Genomic DNA, 21422 nt, shown 5'->3' on the forward strand with positions numbered 1-21422 from the left:
GGTGTCCATCTTATTCTCTTACTCAATTTTCACATGTTATTTTGTGATGTATCCCCACGTACTGCTGTATGTTACCCTGGTTACTGTAAGTATGGTCTGCAATGATCTTGTCTGTGATGAAATTCTGAATTCTCTTGCCATATCTGCCAGAGATCATATGATCACTGTAGTTTCCATGGTGACAGTCTGTGTGCTCTTTAGTGCAGAAGACCGGAGGCACTCAGCTCAAGTTGGTGATGTCATTTCCTAATTACGGGCAGTCGCTCTTCAAGCCCATGAAGTGAGTCAGTAATTCGCACATGAAGCACTTTGGTGACAATTTTCATATTAAATCAGTTTGAGAGCTCAACTCTGAATCCACTCTGTTCTTTTCCAGGCAAGACCGCAATGATGAAACAAATTACAATCTGTATTACTTCTCTGACTTCGAAAGACACAATGCTGAAATTGGTGCATTTCATCTAGACAGGTAGATGGTTTACAGTAATCCATCACATCTTTTTTTTCACATCACTTCTTATGTTTTTCACAGTAAGAATGAAACAGTGTTTAATGGAATCACTTTGTTTCTTTACTTTGATTAGGGTTTTGGGGTTCCGAAGAGTCCCACCTGCGGTTGGAAGGCTAGTAGATGTGATTACAGAAATTAAAGACATAACCACTGACAGAAAACTGGCAAAAACCTTCTTTAATTCACCAGGTATGTCATTCACTTATTTCATCAAGTCCAATCATAGTTTTAGAGATGTGACCGTGTACCATGTAATTAATGTTTATTACAGTAATGATAAGCGTAATGATATCCCTCTCTCTCGTTCTGTCCACCTAGTGGGCAACGCGTGTTTCTACGGTCAGTGCTCGTACTACTGCTCCACGGAGCACGCCGTGTGTGGCCGGCCCCGTGCTCTGGAGGCCTCCATGGCCACCATGCTGCCGGACCTCTCCCTGGCCCCGCGCCGCTCCTGGAGGAGCCCATGGAGGCGCTCCTACAGCCGCAGTAAACTGGCACAGTGGGTGACCTCTGCACCCTATGCTGCTATAAGCTCTTTACAGTAAACTGGCACAGTGGGTGACCTCTGCACCCTATGCTGCTATAAGCTCTTTACAGTAAACTGGCACAGTGGGTGATCTCTACACCCTATGCTGCTATAAGCTCTTTACAGTAAACTGGCACAGTGGGTGATCTCTACACCCTATGCTGCTATAAGCTCTTTACAGTAAACTGGCACAGTGGGTGATCTCTACACCCTATGCTGCTATAAGCTCTTTACAGTAAACTGGCACAGTGGGTGACCTCTGCACTCTACGCTGCTATAAGCTCTTTACAGTAAACTGGCACAGTGGGTGACCTCTGCACTCTACGCTGCTATAAGCTCTTTACAGTAAACTGGCACAGTGGGTGACCTCTGCACTCTACGCTGCTATAAGCTCTTTACAGTAAACTGGCACAGTGGGTGACCTCTGCACTTTACGCCGCTATAAGCTCTTTACAGTAAACTGGCACAGTGGGTGATCTATGCACTTTACGCCGCTATAAGCTCTTTACAGTAAACTGGCACAGTGGGTGATCTCTGCACTTTACGCCGCTATAAGCTCTTTACAGTAAACTGGCACAGTGGGTGATCTCTGCACTTTACGCTGCTATAAGCTCTTTACAGTAAACTGGCACAGTGGGTGATCTCTGCACTCTATGCTGCTATAAGCTCTTTACAGTAAACTGGCGCAGTGGGTGATCTCTCCACTCCATAAGCTTTGTATGAAGGGTGTCAGTTGTAGTACTGTGCTCTTATCAAGTTATCGTGTTTGAACAGAGAAATTATAAACTAGTAGAGGGGCTAAACTTGTAGTTTGCCTTAGTTGACCGAGTTCTCAAGTCTAAAACAGAGGAGATTACAAGACATAATGAATACTGATGTAAAATGTTTTCTTGTATCACAGGTGGGAGACAGAGAAAGACTACTGTGATACTGTGAAAAAGACGCCGCCATACAACCAAGGAACACGGCTAGTTGACCTCATTGACATGGCTATCCTGGACTTTCTGATGAGTTAGTCCATGTTACCACCGCCAACAGCTTCAGAAGGAACTTATATAATTGATGACTGTCAGATTTTTATGAATTTAATCTTGACCGATCTTTTCATGTTAGGTAACATGGACAGACATCATTACGAAACATTCGAGAAGTTTGGCAATGACACCTTCCTCATACACTTAGACAATGGGAGAGCGTAAGTGCAGTAACTCTGTTAGTGCAGTGATTCACAACTCCTGTGTGTGTGTGTGTGTGTGTGTGTGTGTGTGTGTGTGCGTGTGCGTGTGCGTGTGTGTGTGGGTGTGGGTGTGGGTGTGAGGTGCGTGTGTGTGTGTGTGTGTGTGTGTGTGTGTGTAACTGACGCTCTCCGTGTCATACAGGTTTGGTCGTTTCTCCAAAGATGAGCCCTCTATATTAGCACCCCTGGAGCAGTGTTGCAGGTAAAACAGGTGGCTATAAAGGCAAAGGGATATCAACAGCTGAGCACTCCACCCTCTCTTGACTCTGTCTCTGTCCTCCTTATAGGATCCGCCGCTCCACTCTGGAGAAGCTGCAGCTGCTGGCCCTGCCTCACTACCACCTCAGTGTTGTCATGCGAGCGTCGCTCTCGCAGGACCCGTTGACTGCTGTGGCGCCTCTTCTGTCTGAGCCACACCTTGAAGCCCTGGACCGCCGTTTAGCACGAGTCCTCAAAGTTGTTGGACATTGCCAGGAGCAATATGGCAATGTCATCTACAATGATATCCCTGATTATCCTTGATCTTATAATAATGGCATGTCTATGAGCTTGTGATTTGTTAAGAAAATTAAACTTTATTTATTCTACACTGGCAACCACAGCGTATTTTTGCATCACCAAATCATTACAACAACAAAAAGTCCTGAACTTGGAAGTAGGCCTATAGGTATAACGGGAGCTGGGGAAGGAACAATAGGCCCAGGACACAGGCCTCCACAAGTTATTTGAACACTTTTGATGTTGAGACTTTTTGTTGAAATAATAGCCTAATAAAAAAAAATGGTCAAATGATTTGGACCAACCAGTATTATCCTAGTTGATACAATATGAAGTGGCTCACTGTTCCGCTGATTTTAGTGTGAATCTTTTGCATAGATCTTTTGCCATAAGAAACTCAAAAGTTTGTTGATGGTGCCGCGCCGTACTAAGTATTCACCTCCACGACTTTAGATGGCGGTAATGTGGTAAAGCCACGAAGTGCTACGCCACGATAAACGTCATCGAAGCAAAATTACAGAGCGCGGGTACTTTGGAAAAATGGACGAACCAGCAGAGAAAATTGGTAGGAACTTTTTAAAAAAAAATGTACTTTAGGCCACACGATCAGTCATTTAATTTATTAAAACATCGACAGAAGAGAAACTTTAGAAATGAATGTGCTTCCTTTGCCATTAATCTTGACTGAATGTTTGCCTGAATGTTCGCAAATGGCTAGGTTGGTGGTTTCTTATCAGCTATTAGAAACTTATTAACGTTAGTTTGCACACACAAAGAAGACCTAATTCACCACCACGTTTTAATACTGTAGGTGTGCGCAGTGAAATGTCTTGATAAAGTGACCTGTGTTCCCCAGGGTAGGCTACAAAGGAGTGACTGTACGAAGTTGTGACAATCAGCGGTTTCCACACACAACAAAAACACCAGTCTTCACGTTGTCATGTTGTAATGTAAAACACATGGAGTTACAAATGTAGCTGCTCCAACGTGACACTGGACTAAATTGAGTGCGTGGCTGATTTTTAAGAGTAGCCCTACATCACGCTAACATTACATTAGGCTGACGCACTACATTTGGCTGACGCTTTTTAGCCAAAGCGACTTAAAGCGCATCGTCTAGGCTATGACGGGTGACTTGCACAAATAAGTGTGAAGTGTGACATGACATCATCTGTCATCGCAAGTGTTATTGAATATGTCAAATACGCTTAACTTAGTCCTGATTTGACTTTTATCTGGATCTCTTGCTAGTGTGTTCTTGAGGGGTAAAACTAGCCAACATTTGGCAGCAGCTGACAGCTCAGCTATCTCATATCATTCCTGTAGAGTAAAAAGTGTTCACTGTGCTTGCTATTTAACCTCGGTGATTCTGCTGTCGTTATAAGTGTTGCGTACTCTCTGTGTCTTCTTTTGAAGTGGCATCAGATTCTCTGAAGCTGTACGAGGCGCAGTTCTTTGGCTTCACTCCTCAGACGTGCATGCTGAGGATCTACAGCGCCTTTCACGACAGCCTGTACGAGCTCATGCTGGTGGTGGAGTCCGTGTTCAAGCGCAAGCTCAGTGCTGCGGGGCAGGAGCCCTCCGAGGAGCTGTGTGTCCAGATGCAGGAATGCAGCCAAAAGCTGCTCCAGTTCCTGCAGGAGCGCTTTGAGCTGCTGTCCAGTCGCATGGAGACGCTCCTGGTGGACAGCATCCTCTCCGTGCCCCCCAACGTCCTGCTGCTGGAGGACGAGTCCCACAGGAAGTACCCACAGGGGCCGGAGGAGCTGATGAGGATGGAGCGGTCGCTGGCAGAGCTCCACCAGGCCTATCAGGCAGAGGTGTGTGCCAAGCAGGCCCTGCTGGCAGAGCTGGGAGAGCAGAAGGAGGTGCAGGAGCACCTGGGCGGCATCCTGAGCTGGGTGGGAGAGCTGCGCACCTGCGGCAGACAAGAGGGTCTTGTCCAGGACAACTTCGCCCCGCTCGTGGAGACGGTGAGGCACCTGCAAGATGTCAAGGCCAAGATCCTGAAGAAGAGTAGAGATCTCGACGAACTCTGATACTGTTCTCAGTGAAGATACTGTATATTTTATGTAAATACTCCCAGAAAACTGTGTACTAAGCCTGTCTTGTCAGATTTTGATCTGGAAATGGAAATATAGTCTAAATGCAGCTTGGCTGATTTTACCACTTTAAAAAACAACAACATTTAAACTGTCACATGACATTAAGAAATAAAAGTAGACTGTACAACATTATTGTGTAAATGTCAAAATCATTAATCAATAGCCTTAATATTCAATTACAGTAACCAAGAATGCAATGTTGCTTGTATGAGACAAAATGATGAACGGACAAAAAGAGTGTTATTTTCTATGCAAACTTTCCCCTCCCACCTGAAAACTGGTCAAACTGTTTTATCATATTTGCATAATTTGCCATGGAAATATATGTTTATTGTTCTTAACAAACCCCTTTTCCCAGCAAACTTAATGACATCAATAAACATTACATTAACACTAAACATTGCTGTTTAAATGTACATGTAATTGTATTATCTTTACCAATATTATAATATAAAAGCAAAATATAACAAGATAATAACTATAGCCGTAAACATGTGCATACATGTAATAACTCTGTGTGAGTTACAATTTTTCTCGATCGCTTATGCTTGTGTCAACTCGACAACTCACATTGTCAAAACAGTCAACACACGTGTGTCTAAACAGAATCACTCACACCAAAATGACATTTTGCTTGCAAAAGACCAACGCTCTCAAAACATTTAAAACAAGCAGTAAAATATTTTGCCTTCAAATAACGCAAGTTGTTGTCAAATCACTTTTCAATTTCAATCAATCATTACACACTGCACAACAGAATGAGGAGTTTTAGCCTTCACTTTTGTTATGTCTGTGCAATAAAAAATGAATTGTATACATTCCTCCCAAGATGTAACTACCATTGACATGTAAGACCTAGAGCACTTACTGTAGACAAGACAAATTTAATTGAACTACAACTTCATTTTCTGTCCTTTTTTTTAATTGAAATATACCTACAGTAAACATCTAGACTTCAATGTCCACGCAGACATGGGCAGTATTTCAATTATATGTATTTTAAATATGTATTTAATTACTTTAGTGTATTTTGTAATTTGTATTTTGCAGGATTGGAAAAAATCAAATGTACTTTGTAACAAAATACTTTGAGGGGTTGTATTTAGAGTATTTCAAATACTTAAATACTTACCCCTCAAATTAGCCAAAAATTCATCACACAGTTATTTACTGTATAGCCTCTTACCTAGTATAACCATGACAATATGCTATGCTTATCATAGTCTGGGAGCCAAAGGTCAGAATCTTTAGGACATGAACCCCATGACATGAGGATTTATGTAAGGTATCAACCAAGGTATCCTGATCTGCAGAAATCAGCAAAAACCTCCCAAATGCGAAACAGTCTTGAGTTTTCACCTCCCAGTTAATTAATTCTGTATATTGAGACACCTTACAGGATGTTACTTTATTTGTCCCCCGTGTTGCCAGTCATGTATGAAGGCAAAAGGCATGCATTTATAGCACAAAAAGGGAAATGCATTTCAAAAGGCCAACCGGTTCAATCTGTACTACTTTCATTGAATACGGAAAATGATGGTGGGTAGTTTGCTTCGTCAGAGTTGATTCCGCTGTTGCAAAGCCTGCTTGTTGTCAGTTCAATCATCGTTTATATTGATATAGGATGCTGATTACATTTTTTTACTAGATCTACTTCATAGGTAGCTTGGCTCCGCCTTCCTACGTACGTCCATTCAGTTTTCATTTCACTCCACTACGTAGTCTGGGTCTGCGGTATATTCACAGGTTTTCTCAAGACAAAAATGTGCAGGTCCAATCAGCGAACAGAGGGAGTAGCTGAGAACGATGACGTTGAGGTCGCTATTTTGAGCATGTCACCTCACGACCAAACATTTATCGATTGGTTATGGCAGATCTGAGAGGCTCTGGGCAGAGTATCCGCATTCAAGGAAATTCATGCTTGGCAATGGAAAGTGTCCAGACTCTCTGTACATTATGAATGTATGAGAGTATGGTAGGACCAGGCTACTTCAGCCCAAAGTAAAGAATTTAGGCCTCTGTCCGCCAATAAAAAAACTAGTATTTCTTGTAGTTTATTTTAAAAGTTGGTAGGCTATACCATGATTATTGTGTGGGTATTTTTGTATTTTCTAATTACTAATTACTTTTATTACTTTTTACTTTTTATTATTTTATTTTGTTACATTTTCTATGCCAGTAGGCTATTTGTATTTTGTAACAAAATAGTTTTTGATGTATTTGTGCCCACCTGTGTGTCCACGTGTGTACTGTTTTCTTCACCAAACACAAAAAAGCTTTGTGTTATGTGTGGGGCAGTTTGTTGAGGTAATCAGATGTGTTTTGATATGGGTAGGCGAAAAGGTCAAGCAGCAGAATAGATTTAAAGCCTTTTTTCACATTAAAAAAAGGTATAAAATCAAAGCGTGGGGTTTTGGGGGAAGAAAAGCTTTGTGTTATGTGTGGGGCAGTTAGTTGAGGTAATCAGATGTGTTTTGACATGGGTAGGAAAAAAGGTCAGGCCGCAGGATAGATTTATAGCCTTTTTTCACTTAAAAAAAATGTATAAAATCAAGGGGTGGGTTTTTTGGGAAAAAAAGCTTTGTGTTATGTGTGGGGCAGTCAGTTGAGATCATCAGATGTGTTTTGACATGGGTAGGCGAAAAGGTCAAGCCGCTGAATAGATTTATAGCCTTTTTTCACATTAAAAAATGGTATAAAATCAAAGGGTGGGCTTTTGGGGGAAAAAAGCTTTGTGTTATGTGTGGGGCAGGTAGTTGAGATAATCAGATGTGTCTTGACATGGGTAGGTGAAAAGGTCAAGCCGCAGAATAGATTTATAGCCTTTTTTCACTTATAAAAAAATGGTATAAAATCAAAGGGTGGGTTTTTGGGGGAAAAAAGCTTTGTGTTATGTGTGGGGCAGTTAGTTGAGATCATCAGATGTGTTTTGACATGGGTAGGTGAAAAGGTCAAGCCGCTGAATAGATTTATAGCCTTTTTTCACATTAAAAAATGGTATAAAATCAAAGGGTGTTTTTTTTAAAAAAAAAAAAAGCTTTGTGTTATGTGTGGGGCAGTCAGTTGAGATCATCAGATGTGTTTCGACATGGGTAGGTTAACAGGTCAAGCCGCTGAATAGATTTATAGCCTTTTTTCACATTAAAAAATGGTATAAAATCAAATGGTGGGTTTTTGGGGAAAAAAAGCTTTGTGTTATGTGTGGGGCAGTTAGTTGAGATCATCAGATGTGTTTTGACATGGGTAGGTGAAAAGGTCAAGCCGCTGAATAGATTTATAGCCTTTTTTCACTTATAAAAAATGGTATAAAATCAAAGGGTGGGTTTTTGGGGGAAAAGGCTTTGTGTTATAAGTGGGGCAGTTAGTTGAGATAATCAGATGTGTTTTGACATGGGTAGGCGAAAAGGTCAAGCCGCAGAATAGATTTAAAGCATTTCAAGCATGGTTTTTACATTAAAAAATATATAAAATCAAACAGTGTTTTTTTTTTTTAGAAATTAAGCTTTGTGTTATGTGTAGGAGAGTTAGCCGAGTTCACCATATGTGTTTTGACATGTGTAGGTCAAAAGGTCAGACCGCACAATAGATTTATAGCATTTGAACAATTAAAAGTTGTATAAAATCAAAGGTTGTTTTTTGGAGAAAAGAAGCTTTGTGTTATGTGTGGGGCAGTTAGCTGAATTCACCCTATGTGGTTTGACATGGGCAAGTCAAAAAATGAAGTCGCAGAATAGATTAAAAAGCATGTATCAACATTAAAAATCAAAATAGTTTTTTTTGACAAATGAAGCTTTGTGTTATGTAGGCAAGCCTTGTAGTAACACGTGCACGTTGGTTTGACACAAATGTGTCCCTTCTAGCCAGTGCTGAATAGGTTTTTCGAATGTGTCGAATATCCAACATCCAATATAAAGCCAACTTTACCACGCTGGTTGCTTCAGGTGTTTGGCGGCGGGCAGTTCTGATAGACATTCGATATTATTCTAGGGGGGCATATACAATAATAGTCGGCAGGCCAAGACCCTAAAAAAAACTTTTGATGGCATTTTTTGTTAAAAGTTGGCAACCATGCTAGAAGTTATTAGTAGGGTCTGAGGTTCCAGAATCCAGTGGTTGCCAAAATCATATTTATAATTTAAGGTCAAATTTGAAGGTCAAAAAGTTGGAAACAATAGATTTTAATGGTTTGTCTTTTGGGGGGGCTCTATTTTCATGACATCCTTTTTAAAAGTTGGCAACCATGCTAGAAGTTATTAGTAGGGTCTGAGGTTCCAGAATCCAGTGGTTGCCAACATCATTTTTATAATTTCAGGTCAAATTTGAAGGTCAAAAGGTCGAAAACAATAGATTTCATGGTTTGTCTTTTTGGGGGGCTCTATTTTCATGATATCCTTTTTTTAAAAGTTGGCAACCATGCTAGAAGTTATTAATAGGGCCTGAGGTTCCAGAATCCAGTGGTTGCCAAAATCATTTTTATAATTTAAGGTCAAATTTGAAGGTCAAAAGGTCGAAAACAATAGATTTCATGATTCGTCTTTTTTGGGGGGCTCTATTTTCTCGACATCCTTTTTAAAAAGTTGGCAACCATGCTGGAAGTTATTAGTAGGGTCTGAGGTTCCACAGTCCAGTGGTTGCCAAAATCATATTTATAATTCAAGGTCAAATTTGAAGGTCAAAAGGTCAAAAACAGTAGATTTTATGGTTAGTCTTTTTGGGGGCTTTATTTTCATGGCATTCTTTTTTGAAAAGTTTGAAAGATTATTTTGATAAATGTTTATTTTTATTGATAAATAATTTGGATATATAGACTTGATATGGCCATTACTCCTTTAAGCTATGAATAACACAAAACGTTCTCTACAGAATATATTGCTAATGAATAACAAGAATGCTTCTTTATTTCAAGGCAAAATGTCAATGTCAATTCAAATGTCAATTCAGACTGTCTGAATGTTTTTGTAATATATGCAATGTTTTGCAATGTGCAATTTTTGTTGCTGTATTACAAAAAGGCTGTCTCGTCCTGATCATGTTCCATCCCTACATTGTTGAGACATCCATCAGCATCACAACCGCATGCAGGTGTGCAAGGCTGTCCATTCTTAAGGCAAGTGCAGGCATGTGTACGGCACTTGGTTCTACAACCACAAGTTATCAGCTCCAAGCAACTACTTGGAACAGGAGATTCCTGAGTCACACAACCACCAAGTGTTGGTCTACAACCTTCCAACCACCTGTCTCCTCAGGGATTTCACTAATGGCAGGGTCAGACTATAGGCTACAATGTTTTTGTCGCTCACAATTGTCGTTTACGATCTACCATGTCACACTATATGATTTTAGAACCATGAAAACCTCTCCGCGTCTTGGTCGGGAGAGTGGCCACATACACCGAAAGCATCGATCGCGTCATACGACTCCCATCAAATTTCTGACAAGCCAGTCTTTTGGTCGGGCTGTTTTAGAACGTTGTGAACGACACATCGCAAGTCGTGAAGCATGTCACATTATAAGATTCCCTCCGCGTTTGATGTCATGCCCGATCATTTGAAATCGGATACGACGCTGTAAAACTTGTCGGTCACGACAAATGGCCAAAATCGGGCTGATATCGTGTAATCTGACCAGGCCATAACATCTGCCTTGTCAGATTGCAGCCATACCTTTGCCTGGTGATTTGCACATGCAAGATGCAATGACGATGCATCACTTGTTGGAGGTAACATTTCCATTGCCTTTTTGCCTTTCTGAAACAAGTCATGTCTAGCCCTGTCAATACCCAAAGATGTGCATGGTGCTTTGTACAGATGGCACAAAAACTCCTCAACGTCACCTTGAGGCCCATCCCAACCAACACCATGTAACAGTTCTGGGTGTTGCAAATACACAGTCCAACATGACTTCTTCCCATGTCCAGCAAATGAGGAGACAGTATCGCAACCAGTTGGGGCATGGAAGCCGAGTACATTATCCACAACTACCCGAGGTAGTTCTCATTGATAAGGTGGACTGGGTAGCACTCATATTCCTTGGAAGTCCCACTCATCATCCACACCAGACTTGGTCCCTAGTGAAGTGAAGAGGCAGAAGGAGGAGATCTGTTTCACGGCACTTCACAATGATGATTTCGTACCCAGCATTAATTACTTCCAGCAGATGATGCGTGTGTCAGCCTCCTCATGGTTTGCCTGTAGACCATGAATAATTCCACGTGGAAAGTGTGCAATACAGTCTCTACTCTCGGTTTTTATTTCCTAATGATGTCATTATTTCTTGTCATCCGCAAAACTGAAGATTGTTTTATGTAACTAATCACCTAACCGTGTGTTCACATCAGAAGCAACCAGAGTGACGAAAGTCATTATTTCTCTGCAAATAGGGTGGCCATAGCAAATTCGGTGACAAGGCAAGTTTTATTGATATAGTGCATTTCATACAGGGGAGCTCAATGTGCCTCAAATAAAACAAAATAATAAAGCGAAACGAATTGGGTGACCAGATCGAAAAAGTTAAAAGTCTGAATATGCTGATGAACTATGATGTAGCTCGGCGAAAACCAATTGGAATGTGCACATTTTCGAATGCCCCAGGCTGACAGGTCAGAGCCGCTCTATGATAAGCTAAATCAAACATCCCAATATAAAGTCATGAGTGGATAAAACAAATTCATGTTGAAGCGGACTCATGTTGACTCTTCTTCAGTGAGCCCGGCGACCTGGTCGCTTCTGATGTGAGTGTTAAAATCTAAATTCTTTTCACATTTACCTATCATTGTGGCAAGTACCATCTGGAACCTCAGACCCCACTGTTCTAGCATGGTTGGTAACATTTAAAAAGAATGCCATTAAAAAAACCGGTCCCCAAAAAGACAAACCATAACATTTATTTATTGTTTTTGAGCTTTTGACCTTTAAATTTGACCTTAAATTGTGAACATGATGTTGGCAACCACTGGATTCTGGAACCTCAGACCCTACTGACAACTTCTAGCATGGTTGCCAACTTTTTAAAAAAAGAATGGCATGAAAAAAGAGGTCCCCAAAAAGACAAACCATAACATGTATTTTATTGTTTTTGAGGTTCTGACCTTCAAATTTGACCTTAAATTCTGAATATGATTTTGGCAACCACTGGATTCTGGAACCTCAGACCCTACTGATAACGTCTAGCATGGTTGCCAACTTTTTAAAAAGAATGCTATGAAAATAGAGCCCCCCAAATAGACAAACCATAAAATGCATTGTTTTTGACCTTTTGACCTTCAAATTGTACCTTAAATTATTAATATAATTTTGGCAACCACTGGATTCTGGAACCTCAGAGCCCTCTAATAACTTCTAGCATGGTTGCCAACTTTTTAAAAAGAATGCTATATGAAAATAGAGCCCCCAAAAAAGACGAACCATAAAATGGGTAACACTTTATAACTAGAAATGCAATTCCAAGGAATTACCAGTGCATGAAAATGCAAAAATAGATAGATAATGTAGATATGGTTACTAAGGTGTAGCTAGGGTAAACATGGTGGTTGCATAGTTTACAGAGAGTTGATAGTGTGAAGGTAGACAGTTTAAAGATGAAACATTCCAGTTCTAACTTAACTAATGATTTCTATTCATGTTAAAATGTTGATTAGCTAACTTAGCTAATGATTTCTAGCAGTTACGCTAAAAATGCTTATTATGCTAGCAATGCTAACTTTACTAACAATGCTAACCAGGTTGATTAGCTAACTTAACCGATGATTTCTAGCAGTAATGCTAAAAATGCTAACTATGCTAAATTTGCTAACAATGCTAACCAGGTTGATTAGCTAACTTAGTTGATGATTTTTTTGCAGTTATGCTAAAAATGCTAACTATGCTAACTATGCTAACTATGCTAACCATGCTAACTAGCTAACTTGCTAGTGAGGACTTTTATTTTGAAACATTTGTTGCTAGGGTAAATACTTTAAAAGTAAATCAATGGGCAAGTAGCCAACTTTCCGTGTCACTTTTCTCACCTAAAACTAATTTTATATTTACAACATGTTATTCGAAAAAATAGTTTTCAATGTGCTTCAATACACACCATTTTTCTTTTCTCTGTGAAATTATTTTTTTTTTACGTTATTTTAACAAATCTAAAAAGGGCGTTGATTGACAGTGCGTCAACGCAGCTTCAGCCGCTTGCAGCCGTTCAGTCCGTGGAGTAGGCTCGGCTGTGGTGGTGTTCGTCCGTCAGGCAACTTATCATATTTGTTTTATTTGCTGGTTGTAGTTATTATTATGTCAATGTGTCTGATTGTGCCAGGAATAGCGGTCCAGTTAGCTGACGTTAGGTTACCGGGTACATTACGTTAGCAGGTTAATTTATCTTAGCCTGGTAACGTAAACTTATTAGTTTAGCTGCTAGTTTATTTAACAATGTTGTGATAGTTCATAGACGAAGCCGTGTACGTGGTGTATTGCAAACTTTAACATTAATAGTTCTTGGTCATATTTAATGAGATTAAATATGTTAACACTATGTAATGACCCTATGGTTATGAGTTATGACAGCCGTTTTTCCGATGAAGGCGGTCTAACTAAGCTAACTCTATGCTACCGAGATAGTGTAGCTGTGCTACCTCGGCATTCAGCGATTCCGTAGCTACGTTTCTTGAAGGTATCCTAGTAGTAGTCAAATGAATGTCATACAACGACTGACTGAATTAATAAATGTGAACGGATTAACCAGCAGCCTCGCCAGACATCAAAGCATGGCATTACAGCCCCAGTCATCAGCAGACCGGAGGCATTATGAGTTAAATGTTTTTGGCCTTTGTACACAGAATGACAGGCATATGTAATGGTTGTAATAAATACACTATGACCCTTCACAACCGCTTGACATATGAATGTTTTTTTTTTTTTTTTTTTTTTACAGTTTTCCTTTAGGTGTGCAGCATGCAGACAGACTGAGACGATGGCTGGTGAACATAACACGACAAGACTGGGAGCCCAGCAAGTCATCTCATCTCTGTAGTCTTCATTTTGAAGACCATGAATTCACCATTGATACCTATGTAAGCCAATCATTTTCCTGACCAACACTGTGTGGTGATATAAATTCCAACTCAACCCATTTCATGAATACCCAATGCATTATGTTAAGGGGAATCGTCTGACTTGCACTGCAGTACCAACTGTGTTCTCCCTTCCTGACCACCTGGTGAAGAGACCTGCTAGTAGAAAGGCAAGTGGTTATTTTCTTATCCTTTCTTTGTCAAGTGCTGCAAATGAGAAGGAATGTGAAATGGTGGCTGCTAATACATCAGATCAAAATGTGGCTTGTCAGTAGTGAGCAGTTACATTTTTGTCACCCAAGACATTAAAATGAAAGAATGATGTCACGGTTGAGATTGTGGAGAAATATCAAAAGAGGATGAGAAAGTAAGACGTGTAAAGTAAGTTTCATGGCATAACACAAACTTAGAACTTTTTTTATGTGTTGTCTGTAATGCTATACAACTGTAATACCTCCTGGAAGTTTTGATTTTATATATGTTTTTTCACATGGCGGTGGTGGTGCATGAAGGGGGTATTTTGTCTTCCGCCTCCCTCCTGCACCACCACCACCATCGCCAGAGCTGAAGGTCTACAATACCATCGCCAGAGCTGAAGGTCTACAACGCTGCTGCCACCAGAGCTGAAATCTCTCTAAGTTAATGACTAACCCCCCCTCACCCCTTGGCAAACACAATAAAACATGGTCATTTGTGGATATTTTGTATCATCATTATTTTTGCTTAATGTAGGCTTACCAACCATTTAAAACTGTTTACTGGTAATTTGAACTTGTAGATAGATAGATAGATAGATACTTTATTGATCCCCAAGGGGAAATTCAAGGTCCCAGCAGCTTAAGACACCACACACAACATACAATACAATGTAAACAGGAAAATACAAAGCAAATCAACATGACTAAAGGAGCAGTAAAATACTATGGTTTTGTTCATGTTATATCATGTTAAATTCTATAACCATGACCCATATATAATGTTTATATACAATATATCAACGTTTGAATAACAATGGTTTTGATAGCAAGTAAACATTAAGTTTAAGTTGTTTAAGTTTTTTTATTGTCAGTTTCCAATGCACACAGAGTCCAGCAACCTTTACAATGAGGGCAAAATGAGAATAGTTTAAGTTTGAGTTCAGGGATATACTGCAAGTTTAAAATGTGATACAATATCATCATGAACATAGCAAGTGTCCTACACTGTTCAGGCAATCTACACCTTTCAATATCACGCTCGACATGTCTGAGGTTGTTCCTGTCAAAGTGGATGAGATGGACGTCCGGGGACTGGAGAAAGGACATGGGAAATGCCACCTACAAGAAAAGGCAAAGTTTTATAGCTGATCCTTTACTGTTAACACATACTGGTAAGCATACTAAGCATGCGAAACTAACGTTAGCAGCTATTAGTTTGTTTTTCAATGCGGACATTTATACATAGACACCGCATTGGGCTCTAGAACGTACGGCAAGAGCGCCGCCATATTGCTAGGGGCAATGTCGACCGATAGATCAATGGAAGCCTATGGAGAAACAGGTGTCTCTGAGTGGAAATTATAGGATAACAGACCCTGTGGGCTTTGGACAAATCGTAGCGCCTTCTAAACATATGGGAATGGCCTTGTACATGTAAAATAGCACGTTTATGTTTTCTGTTGTTGTATTTGACAGTCTTATAAAGGCTTGTAGAGAACAGGTTTTGAGTTGGCTAATAGTACTGACTAGTGTGGCAAGGCTAATTTCACGTCAGTTAACTATGGTTTTGTTGTGAATTGAAGGCAAATTAATTCTGAAACGTAACGTTACTCATGTAGTCACTTTATTATAATAGTATTCATACAGTCTTAACCTGTCTAATTTTATGAAAGTAAGTTAGCCTACCTGTTAGCTCGTTGCTGCCATAGCATAACGTAACGTAAGCCGGTCCAGGACCGGATAACTTCAGAAAAGTGTCCATTTCTTTGCCCAATTTAATTGTTAATCCTTACATTTTCTGGGGTAATGTAAAGGCAAACATTTCCACTTGTCGAACGATATCCATATGATCTGTGTCCTGTTACTGTTGTCAAATGCCGTCATTTGAATGTGGTTGTCAGACAGCTTGCAGAAGTAGTGAAATGGCAACGTTCGAAGTGGCAGAACTGACGGCATCTCCTATTTTAAACCATCAAAACGGCCAAAAGTCATAGTTTTTGTAATGAAACGATTATATGTTAAATATTTAAATAAATCCGTCAATATATTTTGATTAGTTTGTGTGTGTTTTGAATTGATCTAATCAAAATGTTTATTTTTTCCCCACGTAAATAGTGTTATTTTCTTTGTTTTCTTAACTTAGTTTAGCTACTGGTAACCATGACATATAATTTATGCCCATCGATTGAAATATTTATGAGTTTTGAGGACTTTATAGCCCAAAACTCCTTCAGCTCACGATAGGTCTCCATTCATTTACGGGGGAATGTTGCCCCTACCAATATGGCGGCCGTATTCCACGTTCGTTCTAATAGAACTCAACGGACAATGCGGTATCTACCTATATATATCTATGGTCACTAGCTTCTCAGCCAGCGCGTCGACGCGGTGCGGTGAGGGGCGTCTTTCACTCGTTGTGTGGGCGGCGAATTTTTTTTTTACAGGATGGTAGGGGAAGATTCATGAATATTCATTAGGGAACTGCCGGTGAATGCGCTAACGTTCTGAAGAATGCTCTAACGTTCTGAGAAACCATGGTAACCCCAAACTGAAACGTCAGATCGCTGTGTTTTTTTTTACAGTCTAGAAGAACTAGAGTAGGCTAGGCTAGACTATCGTTGGTGTATTTAAAGCAAACTCTCACATGACAACTGACACTTAATTATTTATCCTCCTTGATGGATGTGACACATCACCTTCTACGTGACAACGAACAATTCAGTGTTGTTTTCTGGCTTGGTTAATGGATTTGATGATTGCCGTCAGTGTTTTTGGAGCATACGTAGCGGTGTTTACCCTCTCTTGCGTTGTGTTAGATGAAGCGTTGAATTTCTCCTCAGACACGCACTTTTGTTTTGAGAGCTAGTTTGCGTCCAGCTAACAGTGGTGAACTATTACACTGTAAAGCTAAACCAAAATAAACCAAACAAAATGGTCTATTATATGAAATGAGATGCCTCCAGTGTGAAGGTAGCCTATGCATACAAGCATATTATTACTTCAAACAGGCTGCTGCAGACGTGTGTAAGAACTTACCCTAACATTTCCCTACGACTCGCAGAATGTTATAGGAAAAAAGCCTGACTCAGGGAAACTAATAGCAGCTAGCTAAATTAAAAAAAAACTATGAAATTTGTTTATAGATTACGCAAGGCTGTAGTGGAAGCTAATCACAAGTAAACATACTTTACCTGCAGGCTACACAAAATACGTTTTGTATCAACCAATATGACATTAAAATGAATTCATACCTTCAATTCAAGAAATGATTAAGTCAAAATCTATCATGTGAAGCACCTTGTGGTTTTACAGCCAAATACCTTCATTTTGTGAAACAGTAAGCATTAAAATATGGGGTTTACAGTACATGAAATCAACTCTGCTACACTACAGCCTACAAGTTATCAATCAGTTACAAACTTGAACTCCTTCATGCAATTCCTAAACAATAGAAGACACTTGTCACCGGCACCTCAATGCTCAATGAATGAAGTACATTTATAGACAAATACATAATAAATACATTGAGCAGATAGGCCTAATAAAAGTAAAATGAAATGCAACCATAAATAGTGTCAAACATTTTTATTATTAATTAATATTTAGGACATGCTTCAAAACACAGATAACCTTCAAACCAGACCATTTTTTTTCTTAGTTGGAAATAACAGTAGCCTGATCTTTTTTGGGTAGGGATGCTGACAGTTAAAACACATTTAACTGTTTTAACTGTTAAATGTGTTAAAACACATTTAACTGTTTTTCCTGTTTGCTGGGCTGATTGAACTGCTGTACTGAATCAGAAGCCGCTGCACAGGGCATGACTCTCACAGCATCTGTAATCATACAAGCATAACAAAATGAGTTACGTTTTGGAAGCATATTAAGTACATAACTACCTACTTTAACTGAATGTCAGCAACATGAATATAAAGGTACTGCCACCAGCAGGTTGCTGTACTGGTGACACAATCCACCACCAGTAACAAGACAGCTACACTGGGTCCGCAAGTGAAGCACTCTGTTCGCAGAGCGTGACAATAGTTTTAGAAGACTAGTCTATTTTTTTTCTAGTGTAAAGAGTTCCATTGATTACAGTGTTGCAGCAGATGCTCTGCAAACAGAATGCTTCAGTAACGGTGCGGTCACACACTTGCGTCCGCCAACGTTCGTCCGTTGTTTTCCCATTCATTTTATGCCGCACTGAATTGTGGGTCCGATGCGTTGCCTGGGATATGTTGCCTCCGTTAAAAAGTTGAGAAATGTTCAACTTTTGACGGATCGCGTAAGCACTAGCCAATGAAATGCAGTTTATGCAAATTTTCAAACACTGACAAACCAATCAGTACGCGTTTATGGAAATATGCTGCCGTTGATGAAAATGATGCATACGTTGGCGGATGTAAGCGTGTGACCGCACCGTTATGTGCACCGTGTAGTCTTCCAGTAAATATAATGAGGGTTAAAGACATGTTGGCAAAGACCTGTTACTTTAAAATTAAAAAAGGCAACAGAAAAGCGGTTCACAGAGACAACTACTTGTTAGTTATACCAGAGAGGGTTAAAGCGGAGCGAGAGGCGCCGCAAACGTTCGATCATTTCCGCGTTCTGTCTTCGCAAAGGGGAGGGGGGCTAAATCCCCCTTTAAGCAGACCTGTTAACATTCAAACTGAACTGCTTGCCAATCTGACAGAGATCGATATCCCACTATGACGTCTTTGCGATACGGCTCTTTAAGCAGACAGGAACTGTTCGAATTTTTCTTCCATAGAGATGCATTATGTTGCTCTATCTTGTCAGTATTAAGGATCTTTGGTTATACTACAATATTTGCATGTACAGATTAAACAAAAATGTGTTAAGGACTGAACACACCAACCCGATAATCGGCCGTTGGGTAGTCGGGAGCGGTCGGGTACTCGAATCGGTTTGGTGTGTCCCGTGCCGTCGGGAGTCGGCGTCGGGGCTAATTTTGGCCAGTTTGACATGTAGAGCGGCCAGTGTCCGTCGGCCTTAATTACCAATCTGATTGGTTGAGTCTACCTTTTGAAACATCTAGGTAGCAGAGTTCACGCACGCGCAGAACGTACAATCGGTGTCGGCATCGCTTCGGTGTGTGCAGTGGCACTTTTTTGACCGACCAGGGGAGACGAGAGCCCGACTGATAGTCCAACTACTTTTCTGCCAACGGTCGGCCGGTTGGGTTGGTGTGTCCAGGCCTTTAGATGCTGATTATAGAGCTTTGTAGGTACTGGAAATTAGGAATTTATCAAAGCAGACAAAAACTTTTTTTAATCTTGAAATATATCTGCAATTCATCCTTACCTGTAAAAGCAGCTGCAGAGGCCTTTAGTTATTTCCCTTCTGAAATAAAAAATATGTTTTTCATTAGAGAGCTTTTGAGGTAGAAGGTGGATTTTATTACAGCAGAGAAAGGCATTTATGTATGTTGACATTTACCTTCAATTCATCCTGAACTGGTAACACCAGTTACAAAGGCATATGGTTATCTTATATGACTAATGTGTGGACCAAAAGTCAAATAAATCAAATATAAAACTGTATAGCTTACTTTATTGGGTAGCAGGACATGATGAGAAAGGGTAGACCCCCAAACCAGACTGGACCCACTTGTGAATGACCTGTAATACATACACATAAATATGCATAACTTTTATCATCAGGGAAAAAAGCCAAATATTTATCATTACCAGTATTACACCCCATTAAAACAGCATTATATTGGGATCCAGAGAATATGGTGTTGATCAATTTAGCTCCTCTTCCCATTTATTCTAAACTTTAAAAAGAGTCTGGTCTGTGACAAAGCAAAGCGAGGATATGCATCAAGTCAACTAGTCAACAACTTTCAGCATTACATGACCTCATTGACGGCAGTATTTCTTCATAAAACAAATGGCTTCGGGATGTGTGCCCTTATATTTTATGAAAGTTAACGAGTAATCTCTACTAGAGAAAGTCACCAGGAAACACGCCTGAAAACGAGACGTATTAGATTGAATAGTAGGCCGGTTTCTCGCTAACCTGTACGTAAGGTAAGGGCACGAATCCCGAGGGTATTTCTTGCTGCCATCTAGGAGTTCAAAAAGTCTCAAATATGTCTGAGCATGTGCATGACATGGGGCATAGCTTGCATTAGCTGCTAGAACTTTGTCGTTCATAATTTAAAATCAATAACGTTATCTTATCCAGGACAGGTAAACAATGTGATATCAGCCTCCCTCCAAGAACGAAATGAGATGTAAACACATCCAAGTCTTCTGAAAGACTCCCGAGTCCAAAATCTAATCTTTCATTAACGTTAACACAAACTAGTTTTCATGACAGAGTAAAGTTATCGTTAGCCAACAACCTAGCTGCTATCTGACGCAAACCATCTTGTTGTTCACAGGCAAACATAAAGTTAGCGTTCAACCAAATCAAGCTTCGCTCAATTTTAACTCAGTTTTGAGTTTAGCTTTGATTAAAAATGTAGCTTTGATTAAAAATTTAGCCAAAGATCCTCCGCTTTAATCCTCTCTGATTTAGCCCTGTCTAGTGAGCTAAATTAGCTTGCGCGAGCTAAATTAGCTTGCGCAAGCTAGCTGCTAGACGTTGCTGGTGTGTAATTATCATAGACCTAAAATAAATATTGCGTTTGGTGGACACAGCACCTATATCAGCAAATAAACCTAATTAAGTAGGTAACTTGTGTTATGGAGTACGTTTTCAATGGATATACAAGGTAGCAGCTGAGCTAACTGCATAATAAAGCATACTTACAGTGAGCCCTCAGTCACCGCCGTTTCAGCACTCCATCAGCGAAAAAACCGTTATCCAAGGGATCGGAGAAGTCGTAGCAGCTAACTGTTGTTGATAGTGGTATGAAGATAGTGCTACCAGCAGAAGAACCAGCAGCTGGCTACAGAAATGGTGGCAATAGTGTTTCAATGTTCAGTACTTAAATGATTTCGACCGAATAACAACTGCCGGTGGCTGTAGCGTGTTTACTTTCACCATAACTGAACTTTACTTTGAGCAGACTACACCAGAGACACTTATATATGAGGAGACACTGCACTGGAAAAATCGCCCATTGAAAAGCATGGGGTAACTTCGTAACGCGAAAGATGGCGGTTGTTTACACCGGTTGGCTATGGTTTGCACGTCCCGCCTCTTCCAGTGCCGTTGCTCCAATCATTTGGCCGATCCTTGGCGGTCACGCTTTTTGAAAGCTGCGTCGTGAAGAACAGAGCATGCGCAGTCCAAAATTACCAGTAAGAAAAGGGCTTTTTAAGC

At 40.2% G+C, this 21422-nt stretch overlaps 2 protein-coding genes and 2 long non-coding RNA genes across 5 annotated transcripts in view; 3 read left to right on the forward strand and 1 right to left on the reverse strand.

Moving 5' to 3' along the window:
- Nucleotides 1-2861, forward strand: part of LOC134095138 (extracellular serine/threonine protein kinase FAM20C-like) — a 5634-nt gene extending 2773 nt beyond the window's left edge. For both annotated transcript variants that reach the window (XM_062548525.1, XM_062548516.1), the window contains exons 4-11: nt 202-280; nt 377-469; nt 585-700; nt 830-1010; nt 1939-2048; nt 2151-2232; nt 2417-2476; nt 2562-2861. In XM_062548525.1, the coding sequence (XP_062404509.1) occupies nt 202-280; nt 377-469; nt 585-700; nt 830-1010; nt 1939-2048; nt 2151-2232; nt 2417-2476; nt 2562-2796 (956 nt within the window). In that variant the 3' untranslated portion in view covers nt 2797-2861. The remainder of the gene's footprint in view (nt 1-201; nt 281-376; nt 470-584; nt 701-829; nt 1011-1938; nt 2049-2150; nt 2233-2416; nt 2477-2561) is intronic.
- A 382-nt stretch (nt 2862-3243) lies between these two features.
- LOC134080123 (protein MIS12 homolog) lies at nt 3244-4957 on the forward strand. The gene is made up of 2 exons (XM_062536384.1): nt 3244-3337; nt 4189-4957. Exons 1-2 carry the CDS (start codon nt 3313-3315, stop codon nt 4809-4811), a joined length of 648 nt encoding a protein of 215 aa, XP_062392368.1. The 5' UTR covers nt 3244-3312; the 3' UTR covers nt 4812-4957.
- Nucleotides 4958-13781: 8824 nt separating this feature from the next.
- On the forward strand, nt 13782-14626 carry LOC134095158 (uncharacterized). The gene is made up of 2 exons (XR_009940549.1): nt 13782-13926; nt 14016-14626. It is a non-coding gene; the product is annotated as an uncharacterized LOC134095158 (long non-coding RNA).
- Nucleotides 14627-17730: 3104 nt separating this feature from the next.
- LOC134095164 (uncharacterized) lies at nt 17731-21129 on the reverse strand. Its single transcript, XR_009940550.1, has 4 exons — nt 20907-21129; nt 19696-19765; nt 19449-19487; nt 17731-17959 (listed from the first exon to the last, which is right to left on the reverse strand). It is a non-coding gene; the product is annotated as an uncharacterized LOC134095164 (long non-coding RNA).
- Between the last annotated feature and the right edge of the window lie 293 nt (nt 21130-21422).

This window comes from Sardina pilchardus, chromosome 1, assembly GCF_963854185.1.
Source record: "Sardina pilchardus chromosome 1, fSarPil1.1, whole genome shotgun sequence".
NCBI lineage: Eukaryota > Metazoa > Chordata > Actinopteri > Clupeiformes > Clupeidae > Sardina > Sardina pilchardus.

What these genes read in the sequence shown, in the direction of transcription:
- LOC134080123 (XM_062536384.1), top strand. Translation starts at nt 3,313, where the DNA reads ATGGACGAACCAGCAGAGAAAATTG. An exon ending in CGAACCAGCAGAGAAAATTG is followed by an intron (nt 3,338 to 4,188) that starts GTAGGAACTTTT and finishes CTTCTTTTGAAG; the next exon opens with TGGCATCAGATTCTCTGAAG.